At 39.3% G+C, this 15,050-nt stretch overlaps 1 protein-coding gene across 1 annotated transcript in view; it reads right to left on the reverse strand.

Annotated features, from left to right (window-relative positions):
• Positions 1-328: 328 nt before the first annotated feature.
• The window catches only part of AUH (AU RNA binding methylglutaconyl-CoA hydratase), a 45,358-nt gene continuing 30,636 nt past the window's right edge, over positions 329-15,050 (reverse strand). Inside the window, exons 7-10 of the mRNA XM_056848994.1 lie at positions 9,779-9,966; positions 5,177-5,227; positions 4,086-4,133; positions 329-571 (exon numbers count right to left, since the gene is read on the reverse strand). Coding sequence (XP_056704972.1) covers positions 494-571; positions 4,086-4,133; positions 5,177-5,227; positions 9,779-9,966 — 365 coding nt within the window. The 3' untranslated portion in view covers positions 329-493. The remainder of the gene's footprint in view (positions 572-4,085; positions 4,134-5,176; positions 5,228-9,778; positions 9,967-15,050) is intronic.

Here is a 15,050-nt window from a genome sequence, read left to right on the forward strand (position 1 = left end):
ATAGTTTCCATGTACCAATATTATATATAACATAACCCCATGGTTACTTTTTCTCACCTTGATTCAGCTACTTTTATTCATAAATTTGTAAGTTTAATATGGTCTTTTTGATCTATACATTCAGTTAAAAATTCTGTGCAATACATATCAGTTTTGGTATGAAGAATTAAATTATTCTGTTCAACAGTATGTACACACTGGTGTTATAACTTTGTCTATACTAAGAATTTTGTGTATGTAGTTTACGGGGGATGCATTTCATACATATGGGATACAAGTGGTATATGGCCCAATGAATTTGCAGGTACAGAGAAGCCTTCACAACCATAAAGAGTAAGACTGAATATACACTTGAATACATTATAGATTTCAAAGTATTAGTAGTTACTTTTCCTTTAATGGTTGTGATATCCCAGGCTCTGAGGCAAAGGATAGCTAAAAAGACCTTCCAGTAGTATGTTTATGTCATTCGTTTGAAGTCCTCTCTTTTTTCCTATTCTCCTTTGTAGCGAGGGGGTCTTTTTTCTTTAAAAGCAAGGAGTCCTTCAATTCTGTCTTTTGTTGGAATAGTCTACAAAGAAGAAAGTTATTTTCATCATTAACATTACAAGTTAGGCACACATTTATGCAAACAATCCTGTAGGTTGGTGATGTGTTCCATCCATAAATATATATACAGAAAATTAACAAAAAATTACAAGCTGTTATAAATTAGATGTGTTGCTTTACAGTTAATATGCTGCTGATTTATGCCAGTTGAAGAACTAGCACACCAAGGTTAATTTCAGATGTAATATTCATTATTGTGATGCACAGACATCTTAATAGGCCTCCCTCCCCCTGAAATTAAAGAATAGTAGCGTACAGTAAGTGATTAAAATGTGAACGGTCAAGTATATATACTAATGGTTATGTACTGTGTTGGGGTAAATTGTAGATCTGCGAAGAGCTACTTCTGGTTCCCAATTACCCCCCTCCCATGACTCTGGCAGAAGCCTTCAATTTAACAAAACAACAAGTTTATCATCACTTCCAAAGACGACTAAAAGCTTATTTCAGTTGTCAGATGATGTAACAAACTTGTCCCCAATATTTACAACTAAGTTAAGATGCATTTCTTTTAGAGTGTCAAAATACACATTCACACCCAAATAACAAGCTACTTTGCTCGGATGAGAGAAGAGTTTGCTTTTAAGGCTTAGTAAGATCTGTTCCTTTTACTGCTGCCTCCAACCCAAGAGATCAATGTCAGAAGTATGGACTTCTCACAATTCAGCCCAATTTACCTTAAGAGACCAGGCTAGCTTATTTCTGGATCCTATCCTGATCTGGGATAAGGGGGAGTTACTTACTAAGGATCCAAAGGTCTAGAAACAAAACATTTTCTAAAGATCTAAAGCTTTTCTAAAGGCCACGGCAGCCTTCTTGTCTGAGTAATCCTGCTCACAAGTCCCTGCCTGCAAGGACTCACATGCACAGCTTTTTTTTTCTTAAAATGGTACAGAGGCAGGGAGCACTCCACACGGACAGAAGTAGTCTTAACCAGTGCCGGATTTACGTATAAGCTAAACAAGCTATAGCTTAGGGCCCCACTCTCTTGGGGCCCCCAAAAAAATTTAAAGGAAAAAAACCGATGTACATTTCCAAAATATAAGATAAAAAACAAATAAAATAAAACCTACATACAGCAACAGTGTTTTGTGTAGGCTCCTATGATGTAAGTAATGGGCCCCGTCTTCTTAATTGTATTTCAGTTAAACAATTACTTTGATAAAATACATATTTTGTTATGTGCAAATGGCTTTAGATACCTATTAGGTCCATACATTACCATATAGCATATATTCAACACAAAACACAGCGACAATTTGTTGTTGACAAAGGACAGCTGGACATATAAAGGGCCCCATTACCTTCAATAGCTTAGGGCCTCATCAAACCTAAATCCGGCCCTGGTCTTAACTCATGAAGGTGAAGAGTCCTGGAAAAAGCTGGACAGAGTTAAGGAAAGACTGACAGACATGCCTTCTTATGTAATCACTGCCCAATCAGTGACTCAGAAAGACAATGGGGCCTTTGCATTGGCCAGTCACCTAGTATGCTGGTGGCTGGGCAGGATATATGGCTGTCATTTGCTCTAGGCTAGCAGGGTTGCTACTGCTTTTGTTTGCTGCTTGGACACATGTCCTTCAGTTGGGTTGCTACTGCTTTTGTTTGCTGCTTGGACACAAGTCCTTCTGTGGCAACTGCATTCTAGTAAGGAGAGAAGAAGGGTGGGCTGGTGAACTGGGTGCTTTTCCTGGTCACTGCGGTTATTCTGTTAATTCAGTTTATGTAGCAACATATGTTTAAAGTTAGACCAGTGCATTAACTGCACATTCGCAGAGCATGAACTCAATGTATAAAAATACAATCCGTGATGCTATGTAATTTGTTGTCAATATCTGTTTATTTTGCAAACCAGTGGTATAGGATATCTCAGTGCTGCCACTAGGTTGCCCTGATTGCTTACAGGAAAATGCATACCTGTTGATTTCCCGGGACCTCTTGGCAGCTTTCAATACCATTGACCATGGTATCCTTCTGGAGAGGCTGGCTGAATTGGGAGCACCAAGCTCCAGTTGTTTTGGTCTCACTTGACTGACTGATTCTAGAAGGCTATGCGGGGGACTGCTCCTCAGCCCTTGGCATTTATGCTATGGAGTCCAGTGGAGAACCATCTTATCTCCCACGCTATTTAACATCTACATGAAACCACTGGGAAAGATCATCCAGTGATTTGGATTGCAGTGCCACTGATGATCAGATTCATAGCTTGGGGTTATTGCTGGATCTTGGCCTACAGCTGGAAGCTGAGGTTTCCTCTGTGGCATCAAACACCTTTTATAAGATTTGGCTGATAAACCAGCTAAGGCCCTTCCTTGAAAAGTATGGGTCCACAGCAATCTGTGCTCTGATCACATTTGGGTTAGAGTACTGTAATAAGTTTTATATGGGGCTTCCCATGACTCTTGTGCTGAAAGATCTGCACTGGCTGTCCATACGTTTCTAGGCACAATTCAAAGGGGTGGCTCTAATCTTTAAAGCCTTAAATGGCTTGCAACCAGGATTCTTGAAGAACAGCCTCTACCCCTATTATCCACTCCACCATCTAGGATCCTCTTCTGAAGCCCTGCTTTCTGTGTCCTGCCTTCAGAGGTGAGGCAGAAAGCAACTAGACTCAGGGATTTTTCTGTTGTACCACCTTGCCTTTGGAATGCCTTTTCCAGTGAGGCTCGCCTGATGCCTACCTTACTTTCTTTTAGATGCCAGACTTAAACATTTTTTTAACCCAGGCTTTTAACTAAAGGGTTTATCTTTTAACCATTTTATGGTCTGCTTCTAGCCATTTTATCTACATCATTTTAGGCTGCTCAGTGTGTACTGTATGCTGCTGTTACATCCTGGCTTGTTTTAACAGCACTGGCTTTTTTATGGCTTTGTTTGTAATGGCTGCTGTTTTAGTTGTTTCTTTTTAGTATGTTAGTTGTAAACCACCTCAAGCAGGCTTTTCAAGAGGCAGCATGTATATTTTATAAATAAATAAATAGGGAGGAGTTTAAGAGAAGATAGCATTCGTAATAATAAGGAAGGGTTATACAAACTGAGGCCCAATTTCAGAGAGACTTAGACGTGGTTCATAATTATATTTGAAATTCTAAACAAAGATCATACTATGCAGTTTCTACACTGCATTTGAAATTTGACAGTATGTACATATTCAACACAGGAAAAAATCTTGCATAGAAGCAAACGGAAGGACAATTATCCAGCTAGTTTAGTCAATCGCAGGAATACTTCCCATTAAGTAGACATATACCATACAGTATGACCTGTCATTCAACAACTGAAGCATAATACATGAACAAGTCTTTGTCATTCTTAAAATCATATGAAATACTCAAGGAGTTATTTCAAGACCTCCATATGTGATCAGCAGTATAAACTATTTTAATGTTACAACAGCAATAATGAAATTGTAGACCACAGATTAGGAACCAAGTTTGTGAATGTTCCTCAGTCTATTTTTGCACAGAATTACATACCTGAGCATAACAAGCTTCTTCAATTGCTAAACCTGTTAACATATCCACCTATGAAACAAAAATGTGAAATATAATGAAAAAAACTTCTACACATGTTAAATACAAGAAAGAAAATTGCACTGTATTTCTACAGTAGCTTAGATTTCACAGGCATATGGACTGTTTGATATAATTTTCTATTATTGTACAATTACATAATTAAAGTGTTGTTTTACTAGGCTGAACTTGTGCCAATGCACGTTTTACTGTAGACACAACACCCAATCTGTTAAACTATGCATGCACAGAAATTAATTGTTATTTCATTTTAAAAAAAATAATTGAGTCCATGATTCTAGTGGTATACACAAAAACATGGAAAGTTAAGCAACGGACACAGATATGAAATGCAGCAAGAGCACTGGGATTTAAAGTAGGCCGCTAAGACTCTCAACACTAAAAAGTATATCATATCTTCAATATTTGGCAGAAGATATTAACAATTCATAAAGGAGAGATCCATCAGTGGCTAACAGCCATACACAGAGGCAGCAAACCTGTGAATACCAGTGCTAGGAGGCAACATCAGGGAAAGGCCTCAGCCATTTGGTGGCCCTCCAGGACAACTGGTTAGCATCTGTGTGAAACAATATGCAGGTCTAGACAGACTACTTGTCTCAGCTATGTTCTTAAAATAATGTGCAGAAAGTGTTTAAATTCAAGGGTGTTATAATGGTTTGGGAATTCACTAGTAACTAAGTACATAGTGGGGAAGATGGAAATGTAAAGCTCTGCATAAGAAGGTGGCAGGGTAGTGCTGAAGTTTTATTCTACCTGTCCTTCTCCCTCCCCATTACCTTTTCTCCTAGTGAAGCTCTGAGACCAAAAGTAACCACCAGCAGGAGAGAAAAAGGGAGAATCTATTTTAGGTGAAGCAACAGAGGGAAGGGAAGGGTTCAGTACCTATCTTCCAGTCATAATGTGTTCTTTCCCCACATGCCACTTTATAAAGATTTGGCACTACCCATGCCAGGTTGTGATGCTGTCATGTCTAGGATTGCCTGAATCAACTGTGAGTTTAGATAGTAAAAGCACAAAAAGAATATCCTTACTTCCATTCCTTGATTGATGGCCAATTTTGCAACTCTCATTGCTACTGGTCCCTAAAATTAAAAACAGATCAGATATTCATTTTCACACACGAAAAGTGACAAAAAGTGTTCAAATGCCAATCATTTCATTAACAACCCTCAGATCCAGACATTAGTATTTATTAAGATAAATAAGTCAGACTCCTACTATTCTATTTTGTTAACCATTTAGGGGGGAAATATGAAATATAAAAAGATAATGTTGGGAAAGAGCTAGGAAATAAATCCTTAAACATAATGAATTTAAAGAAGGATGCTGGACCTAATGGCAGTTCTCCTGCATGTGAAAACATTTCTAGAGAACCTTTCTCACGCAACATCTTAGCATAAAACGGTTTTTAAAAAGCCACCAGATGATAAGAAGCCATGAGTGGAAGCATGGAAACTGCTACAGAACTCATTTAGCCCCAATGAATTATTTCATTTGCATTTGGAGATTTCTAGAACACACTTCTAGAACACACTTATTATTTTGCTTTGGATCCAAGGATCCAAGGCATGATTCCCTATCTAGATTTTCAGCTTTACCTAATGATTAGAACAGAGCATTACATTTTATGTCATTATTTCCAATGTTATTTTAACAGTCCATTCCTGAGGGGAAGGGCTGCACCGGTGACTGGAGGTGACTTTCCCCCCACACACACTGAGGCTGAAACCTTGCCCTTACCTTGAAAACCCATACAACCACTCCATTGGATTGCACGGGGATACGCCACCTCAAAAGGTGCCATGTCTCCAGGTAAGGGAAAGGGGGTGTTCCCAGATGAAAGGGCTTAAAGGTGGCTCCTCCCTTGGCCCGGAGTGGGAACACCCCAGGGAAGACGGCGCACAGAAGTACGCCATCCAGGCGCCAGTGCGAGGTTATGCTGGCATCTCTGGGCGGCGCTGCCATGGCATCGCCAGGAGGATGGCGTCCATGCCACCCTGGGCAGCGTAAGTGGCACAACCGCAGGGGCCCCAAACACCAGGGCAAGCCCTTCCTGGCCTCCTAAGGATTTTGTCCTTTAGGCTCAGAATATGCTGTCAAATTCAGCAAATTGTGGGCCAGATTGTTTTCAAGTATTAGTATTTATACCTAAATATACTAGTATCCAGCTATACCGAGATGTTAACTTGTAATGTAATCCTGACATTTTCCCAAAACTGTTACAGGTACAACTCAGAACAAGAACATTACATTGGAGAGAGTGCCATTTAAAAACCATATAAATAAAATATACAGATCTTTTATAACAACCTGCAAAGTTTTTAGTTTTGTTGCTCTCAAGTGGAATTTATCCTACAGATCTGTATATCTGTCTTTTATATCCATACTGTAGTATAAAACTGCAGTTCTGTCCATGCAATGCTTGGTGAGACTGAGTCATCTGTACTATGCAAATGTTGCCCACAATGTAAAAGACGGATAAGATTCTATAAAACACATGCAAGATGATTAACATTAGTAAGAAATTCTGCATGTACGATAAAGAAGCTAAGAAACATTAATTCCTTTGCTACAATTGATTGCAAAAATAATGTAGTAATCAAGTTAAAATAATGTAGTTAAAATATTCATACAGCACTAATTATGCTATAATTCACTGAAGAAGTGAGCTGTGGCTCACAAAAGCTCATACCCTACCAGAAAATATTTTTGTTAGTCTTTAAGGTGCTACTGGACTCTTGCCCTTTTCTAATTATGCTATGTTCTGGATATGGAAAAGAAGGTAAGTTTCCTTGAGAGAGAATTCAAAGATGAAATGAACTAAAGTAGCCATGTGAACTAACACAGCTACTGACAGTTTTACCGAACTTGCACACATCTGTCAAAATTAAAATTAACACAACAAAGTGGGAATAAATCCATTGTGAATGTTAGGTTTTCTATTTTATGCTTCTAATTATGAACTTAAGTTTGTTTAGCTATTTGTGTGTGTGTGTGTGTGTGTGTGTGTGTGTGTGTGTGTGCCATCAAGTCACTTATGGCAACCCCCTAGGTTTTCAAGGCAAGAGACATTTGAAGATGGTTTGCCATTACCTGCCTCCACGTCACACAACTCGGAATTTCTCGGTGGCCTCCCATCCAAATACTAACCAGGACAGACCCTGCTTAGTTTTTGAGATCTGATGAGATCAGGCTAGCCTGGGGTTCTCCAGGTCAGGATTATATTCTTTCAGGTAGGTAATCTCTTATTCTGAATAGATATCAGTAAATTATGTCACTTAATTTAAAAAATATATACACTGCAGAGGCTGGCAGAAGGACCCCTTTGTTGATTGAAGGATCCACCATTAGCAGAACTGATCTAATCTAACATTGCTAGTTATTCAACTGTTTGCTAGATTCTACTTCTAGATGTCTGAAAGGGACAAGCACAGTTTACATCCGATGTATAATGAACATATGTGTGTTTTTATTCTAATACAGAACTAGTATGTAAACCAACCTGCATTTCTGGTAAAATATTATTATATTTATTATATGGGCAAAACATGACAATACACAAGTAAAGTTTCTTTAAAAGCAAGCACTAAGTCAAACATTATTTGAATGCTGGAGGGAAAAAAACCCTAGTAACCTGTGAAGATCTTTGCAGCATAAAATCTGTATTATAACTACAGTACTGCAAACTACACATGTTGTATTTGGTAACTGTATTACTACATGCTACTTTATAGTACTCATACAAATGGTTGTATCTTTCACTTTCTTTTTGAAAACACAGCTATGCATTTGCCATTTGTGCTTTCTTTTAATATAATGTTTATTGTTTTTAATATAGACATTAGCACCTTAAAATAAAAAAAAAGTTCTATACTTAATTGAGTCTTTTCCCACCCAACCTTTGGGTACCCAGCTTTTTAAGTAGGGGCTTTCTTTCCCCCCTTTTGTTTTTTGCCACATACTCTGACACAACAGAAATAAAGTTACTGAATGATTTCTTACTCAAGGCACTATAATTCAGGCCGGACCACATCTCCTTTCCCTGAAACTTGCACTTTCAGAACAGATGTATTGAAACAGGAAGGAGTTTAATTTTAATTTGGTATTTTTCAAGACCTCTATAATTTTGGTTATAATTCCAAGGACCACCTAAAGACATACCTTCGAGCACGCTGCAGCAAATCACAGTTTAAAAATTACTGATATAGAGGAAAAGCAACAAATATTCTCGATCTAAATTACCACCATTAAATAATCTCCTCCCCCAACAGCAGCATGATATTTTAAAAGATGCTGCAAAAGAAACATGAGGAAGCAGATTTTCAGAGGTAATACCTATACTTTTCAGTATGCACAAACTAGTGTGCAACACTGAGAGATGAATTCTACAATAAAAGGAAGTAAAGTTACTCTAATATCAAACAGAGCTCTTCCAGGTGATAATTTCTACAAGTGACAATCCCTAATACCACCCCATTTATCTACTTGACAGCTAGGGTTTGCCAGGTCCCTCTTCACCACCAGCAGGAAATTTTTGGGGTGGAGCCGGAGGAGGGTAGGGTTTGGGAAGGGACTTCAATGCCATAGAATCCAATTGCCAAAGCAGCGACTTTCTCCAGGTGAACTGATCTCTATTGGCTGGAGATCAGTTGTAATAGCAGGAGATTACCAGCTACTACCTGGAGGTTGGGAACCTTATCGACAGCCCTTTTTCTGCAAAGTCATTAGTTCTAACCCTGGGCAGAGTCATGTTTCCTTTATAATGGCCAGAGACTATAAGGAAGGTAGCTTTCCTTGTGACTTTTTAAAAGTTCTGTCCTATTACACCTTTTCTTAACAGGGCATTCTGGGGCTGTTAGATGTTATCTGTTGGCATTTGACTGTTTTAATGCTATTGTATGGTTTTTACTGTGAATTTTGTTTTTAACTTTAGGTACTGTTTAAATAACAGAGTATTCAAGGGTGTGCAATATCTTAATGATATTATGCTAGTACACCAATATTAAGCAGTAAACAAATGGACAGTGTTGCAGAAACAAAATGCTGCAGAAGACATTTTTTAAAAAATATATATAAAACTACATACCTAAACACATTTACATGCATACAAATCCCATAAAGTGAATGGAATTTGCTTGTGTTTAGAATTTGTGCCTCCAACTACAAAGTGCCTGTTCAATACTTTTGTTCATGCAGAGAATCTGTAGATTTTAGTATGGAAAACTGAACTGGGATGTCTAGAGACAAAGAAATAAGAACATTCACCAAGGTGAGAATTAAAGGCATGCACTGCTCTGATAGCAGCATCATAGTAACAATGGGTTAAACATGGAAATTGTAACAGAAGCCTCAAAGATTTAGCTTTAATCTTACATTGTGACAGTCAAGCAAACAAACATATGATTCAAAATGTAAATATAATGGTGGCACAGGAAAAACACACCTCTAATACTGAGATCAACTAGCACTACTATGTAGCTTACACATATGGAGTCTGATTTCTATTTGACTAGAATGGTTTTAATATGTTTTATTCGGATTTTTTTAGCTTTCCCAATTTTTTTTCATAGTTCCTTGTTATTTGTCTTCTTCTGTAATGAAGTTACAGGTTAAGTGACATTCTTGACTTGTACCTGAGGTAAAAATTCTCTTGCAAGGGCTAATGCCCTTCTGTAGGCAGCATCCCCTTCTTCATTCTGTTCCACCACATGACTGATTAAGCCTATTGATTTTGCTTCATTGCCATCAACAACACGACCAGAAAAGATTAGTTCTTTGGCCAGAGACACTCCAATTGTACGAGGTAGTCTCTGTGTCCCCCCTGCAAGTAGAAAGAGAGGAAATGCAAACACTGACTTTGTACTAGTCTGGCCTGAAACTAGTGCAATGTAGTACGTTACTTGAGAACAAGCATCTCTTGCTGAATGCCATTCAATATAAGCATATGGTTCACCTTAAAAAAACACTTAACATCACTATTATTTGTCAACAGAGCAGTACTTCATATCAATAAGGCATCAGACTCAATATAATGACAGTTATTCTGTGATAATATGTAAGAAATGTATACAGGTTGAGTATCTCTTGAAATCACTTGACTGCTTGAAATCAGAAGTGGCCCATATTTCATATCATTCCGTATTTTGGAATCTTTGCATAAACATAATGAAATATCTTGGGGATGGGTCCCAAATCTAAACAAAAAATTCATTGGTTTTATATATGTTTTATACACATAGCCTGAATGGAATTTTAAACAATATTTTTAATAATTTTGTGTACATTGAACCATCAATGGTGCTGCTGAAGTAATGCCTGTGAGTAATGCCTGCATACCAGCTCAAAAGGTCCAGATTTCGGGTCAGTCCAGATATCGGATGTCCGGATAAGGGATACTCAACCTGTACTTCCTGCCAACCACAATCAGAAAAATAAAGGAAGTAATATTCAATATTCAAAAGTCACTGAACTATCAAGATATAGTGGAATAAAGTGATTTTTTTATCAATTCCAACTGCGACAAAATAAAATTGACATTTACATTCTGTCAACAGAGAACAACTTAGGCCTTCCACTCATTCAAACAGGTAACAAAAAACAAAAACAAAGGAAAGTTGGACAAACAAAAACTGAGGGGAGAAAAGCAACTACTCAGTAAAAAAAAAAAATCTAAGGAAGCATTCTAAATGTTTTCTGACACTGCTGTATTGCAATTGGTATAAGCACTACCTTCTCTTGGGATGCTAAAGCACAAAACTGAAATTAAATGTTTTTATATTTGGAAGAGCATTACAAAATTTCACAAGTTTAAAAATAACCTGATAGCCACAAAAAGATGCAAAATGTTTCAAAGATAATTTGAATAAATGCAACCCTAAACAGGTCTACTCAGAAGTATATCCCACATCCGATAGTAGTTTTCTTTCAGGTATAGGATTGAGGATCCAAGTATATTACTGGTGAACAATCCTTTGTTGGGAAAGGGAGGCAACCCTCTGGATTTCTCAGCAGCTACTGATGTTACCAAACATTATATCCTTCTGGACTAGGAGGCTGAAATAGTGGCTGGAGCAATGCATTCTGATGGTTCTGTTTCCATCTGGCTGAGCTGTACTATAAGGTGGTGTTGGGAGATAATTCTTTGAACCCGTGGCATTTGTGCTATGGGGTTTCCAAAGGTTTTGCTCTCTACCCTTCTTTGAGTTAAAATGCAATTAAAGAAGAATGGAATGCAGTTCAAGTCATCTTCATAACAATAAATGAAAGTTCCACTGGCAGAAGAGGAAGGGGGCATCATTTCATCTGACCCCTCTTTTTCACTGAGGACCCCCATGGCAATTTATGGGGCCCACATACTAGAAAAACTGTTTCCCCTCAGATGAACCCATGTAACCCCTTTAATCGTTTCAGCACAATCTTGGTGTTTTCCCTACTTGTTAGTGCAGTTGTTAGGCTGGCCATCACCCAGTCTCAGGCTTTTCTGGTGGCTGCCCCAACTTTGTAGAACACTTTGCCCATGTATGTTAAGAGAAACACAGACCCTCATGGAATTTTGAGATGGCTTTAAAGCAGAAAATCTAGGTAAGCTTTCAATGGCAGTAAGAAATGCAAACCATTTTAGTTAGTTGGCCAGCTGAGTGGAAGGCTGATTTGCTGTTTTATATTGATTGTGGTGTGTGCATTTCTGCTGTTCAGGGACTATATGATGTTATATGATATTGTGGACTGAAGTTTGATGTTTTATGAAGTGTAATGATGTGTAATGAAGTTAGCCTCTGTAAGTCACCCTTGAGTTCTTACAGACTCAATAGATCCATGAGTTTTTGGGGAGTCATCAAGGGGTGCTAGGGGAAGGAGGGAAAGGTTTGTGACTTGAGTGCTTTTTGCTTGCGCTTCATAGGAACCAACCCAGAACTTCTGTCTTATCCGTTAATTAGCCATCGTTTAGCCCTTTACTGCCTCTGAACCTGTGGAGAAAGTCCGCTTCATCACCTAACCCAGATCAAAAGGAAAAGCAGAACTGGGCATCACTGTATTATTGATGACACCTCTCTCCAAATCTCTGAATAACCTCATCCAAATATTACATAACTAATTTGCATAAAAATAATTACATAAACAATTCATGTGAACACATCCAGATATCAATATCAGCGATGTACTAGAATTATATTAACCATCTAAAAATAACACACACAGTAAATAGCTTCGAATCACAAGCCTCTATACTAATTGTGAGGGGGAATCTAGTGTGATTTATAATCCAAAGACAGAAAAATAAAGTATGTAACAATGCCATAATCTATAAGATTCCCTATTCATAACATATAGGTATCTCCAACTGCACTGGCAGGTGTCATGCCTTATATTATGTCTACCACAGCCACAAAAGCTAGTGACATATAAAAGTATATTTCTTCCATCCAACCCAAAATTGTTCTCGAGCTGTTTTCAATCAGTAGTTTTAAGTGCATCCTTTCCTGTTGATTAGTTGTGTCTGAATTAGAGCTGAGCATCTGTATTCAAAAATATGACATTTAAAAATTACATCCTAAATTTCTGAAGAAAAAAATCATTATGCAAGTAAGATATTGTATCACTTTAAGAATTACACTGATTTGCATAAATCTCACAGATATACATTTCATATTTGCATTCACTTTTATGATGACTTTGTAAAAAGAGTTCCAGCCCTTGCAAGTACTTGGTTAATAAGGAAAGCACTATCAAATATCAAAATAACAATCTTTTCAGCAACTGTGGTAACAATAACCATGCAATCCACAAAGGGGGGGGCTGAAACCACATAGGAGCTGGTGTGACCCCTACGTCAGCATCCGTGCCACTTGTGCCGTGCCACTTGTGCCGTGCAAACTGGCATGGACACTGGCACATGGTGACGCAGGGGAGTGGCGTGGCAGTGTGGGGCTTGGGCGCTGGGACTGCCTCCTGGTGGCGTTGCTATGGCGCAACTCCCCGTGCCGGCATCCAGGGGACATTCTTGGGGCGGAGCTGCCTGTAGGCGGTTTTCCAAGCCCTTTCGGGCTGGGAATGCCCCCTCTGCCAGTACTCCAGTTTACGCCACCAAAAATGGTGGCATAGCCCCATGGAATACTATGCAGCGGTTCCACGGGGCTTTGAGGAAAGGACAGGTTTTTAGCTTCAGCACAGGGCTGGAAGCCACTCTGGAGACGGTGCAGCTGTGCTTCCTCTGGGCGCCGCCTAACCACCACCCCCTTCAGGAATGGGCTGCCTGAGTTGCTACAAGCTACTGCCATTCTTTTTATACACTGCCTCACTATTCAAGACTTTAGGATAGCACTAACAAAAACATCTGTAAAAAAACCACAGTAATATTAGAAAAAAATGTAAACATGTAATTACGTTTTATCCCAGTTACAAAAGGTGAAAATGGAGGGGCAAACAAGATTGAATCAGCAAAACTTTAATTCATGAGGTTGTTTAAAAGAGAGATGCTTCACTGAACTGACCTTTTAACAATTATTTATGGGAATTTTCCAAGTCAATGTAGTACAGGATGGCCGAGCATGCTAAAGTATGTGGTGATTAATGAGGAAATAAACCAACATTTGTCAATACCATAATGTCCTAGATCTGATTTTAAATATGCTAATTTCTTAGATTCTTGTTCTCGAACACAGGATCTAATAAATACTATTACCTTAAGGGGGAAAGATGGGATAACAGAGTACACTGAAATGGGAGTTAGCTTTTAAAAAAGAAATAAGGGAGAAATTAAAAAATCCTAATTAGTAATAATAAATTTGTCTATTCTTTCTGCATATATAAAAATAATACAACAACAACAACTGCAGCATACAAACTGACTCAGATGTCATTAGCTGTAGCCATTAAATGCACTGAGCCTGCCTACACATTATAAAAGAAACTATTGCAAGAAGCTAATGTTTGAACATGGAACATAAATATAGTAAAAGCTTTGTTATCCAGCACACATGGGGAATGGGGGTTGCTGGTTAATCAGATGTGCCAGACACTCAAGCTTATTGCTCTGCTCGGGCCCCCTGCTCCCAGGAATCTGCAGTGACCAAACACCACCCATTGGCAATCAAACACCATTGCCATGGCAACAGCTCCCACACCTTGCAGTCCCCTTCCCCACAAGCCATTTATGTAGCAACTAGAAAAGCAGGAGAGCTACCCAGGATACCTGTTGCAGAGCTGGCTCCAGACAGCTCTAGGCAGTCTAAGGGGGAAGGAGGCATCCAAGGTGACATCAGCTGGCAATCACAAGCCAAGAAGTGTCCAGAGGCATCAAGCTGGCCAGCTGCACAGGAGGGAGTGGTGCATGTACGGGCCCAAAGACACAGGGGTATTGCTGGCTGAGAAGAAGAAACTTGCCATCTGGGCAATGCTGGTTAACTGACTATTCTGGATAATCAAGCGCCAGATAATCAAGTGTTAGTGCACTAAAATCTGGGCTACAGTCATCAAATTGTCTAATTATTGGGCTTTTGCTTACAATGCTGCTTTACTTTCTCCTTTTATGGTTTTAACCTTGCCATTTCGGCAAATGCATGGGCAACCCCAGGGGCCCTTCAAATCACTAAAGCAGAGTTAAATAAACAACATTCACCTTAAATACTGCTACCGTACATACTCGCGTATAAGCCGAGTTTTTCAGCCCAAAAAAAGGGCTGAAAAAGCCGAACTCGGCTTATACGCGGGTCAATACGGTAGAGGGGGGAGGGGGGGAGGGAGGAGGGAGGGGGGAACTTACCTCCATCACCGCCGCCGCCGGGCCCAGGCGCCTTCCTCTGGCCGGGAGAGGCCTGCCTGCGCAGGCAGGAGGCCCCCGCCGGCCACGTCGCTGCTGGCCGCGTGCCTGGCCGCCTCCCTCTGGCGGGGAGGGGCCTGCCTGCG

This window comes from Euleptes europaea, chromosome 4, assembly GCF_029931775.1.
Source record: "Euleptes europaea isolate rEulEur1 chromosome 4, rEulEur1.hap1, whole genome shotgun sequence".
Classification (NCBI taxonomy): Eukaryota; Metazoa; Chordata; class Lepidosauria; order Squamata; family Sphaerodactylidae; genus Euleptes; species Euleptes europaea.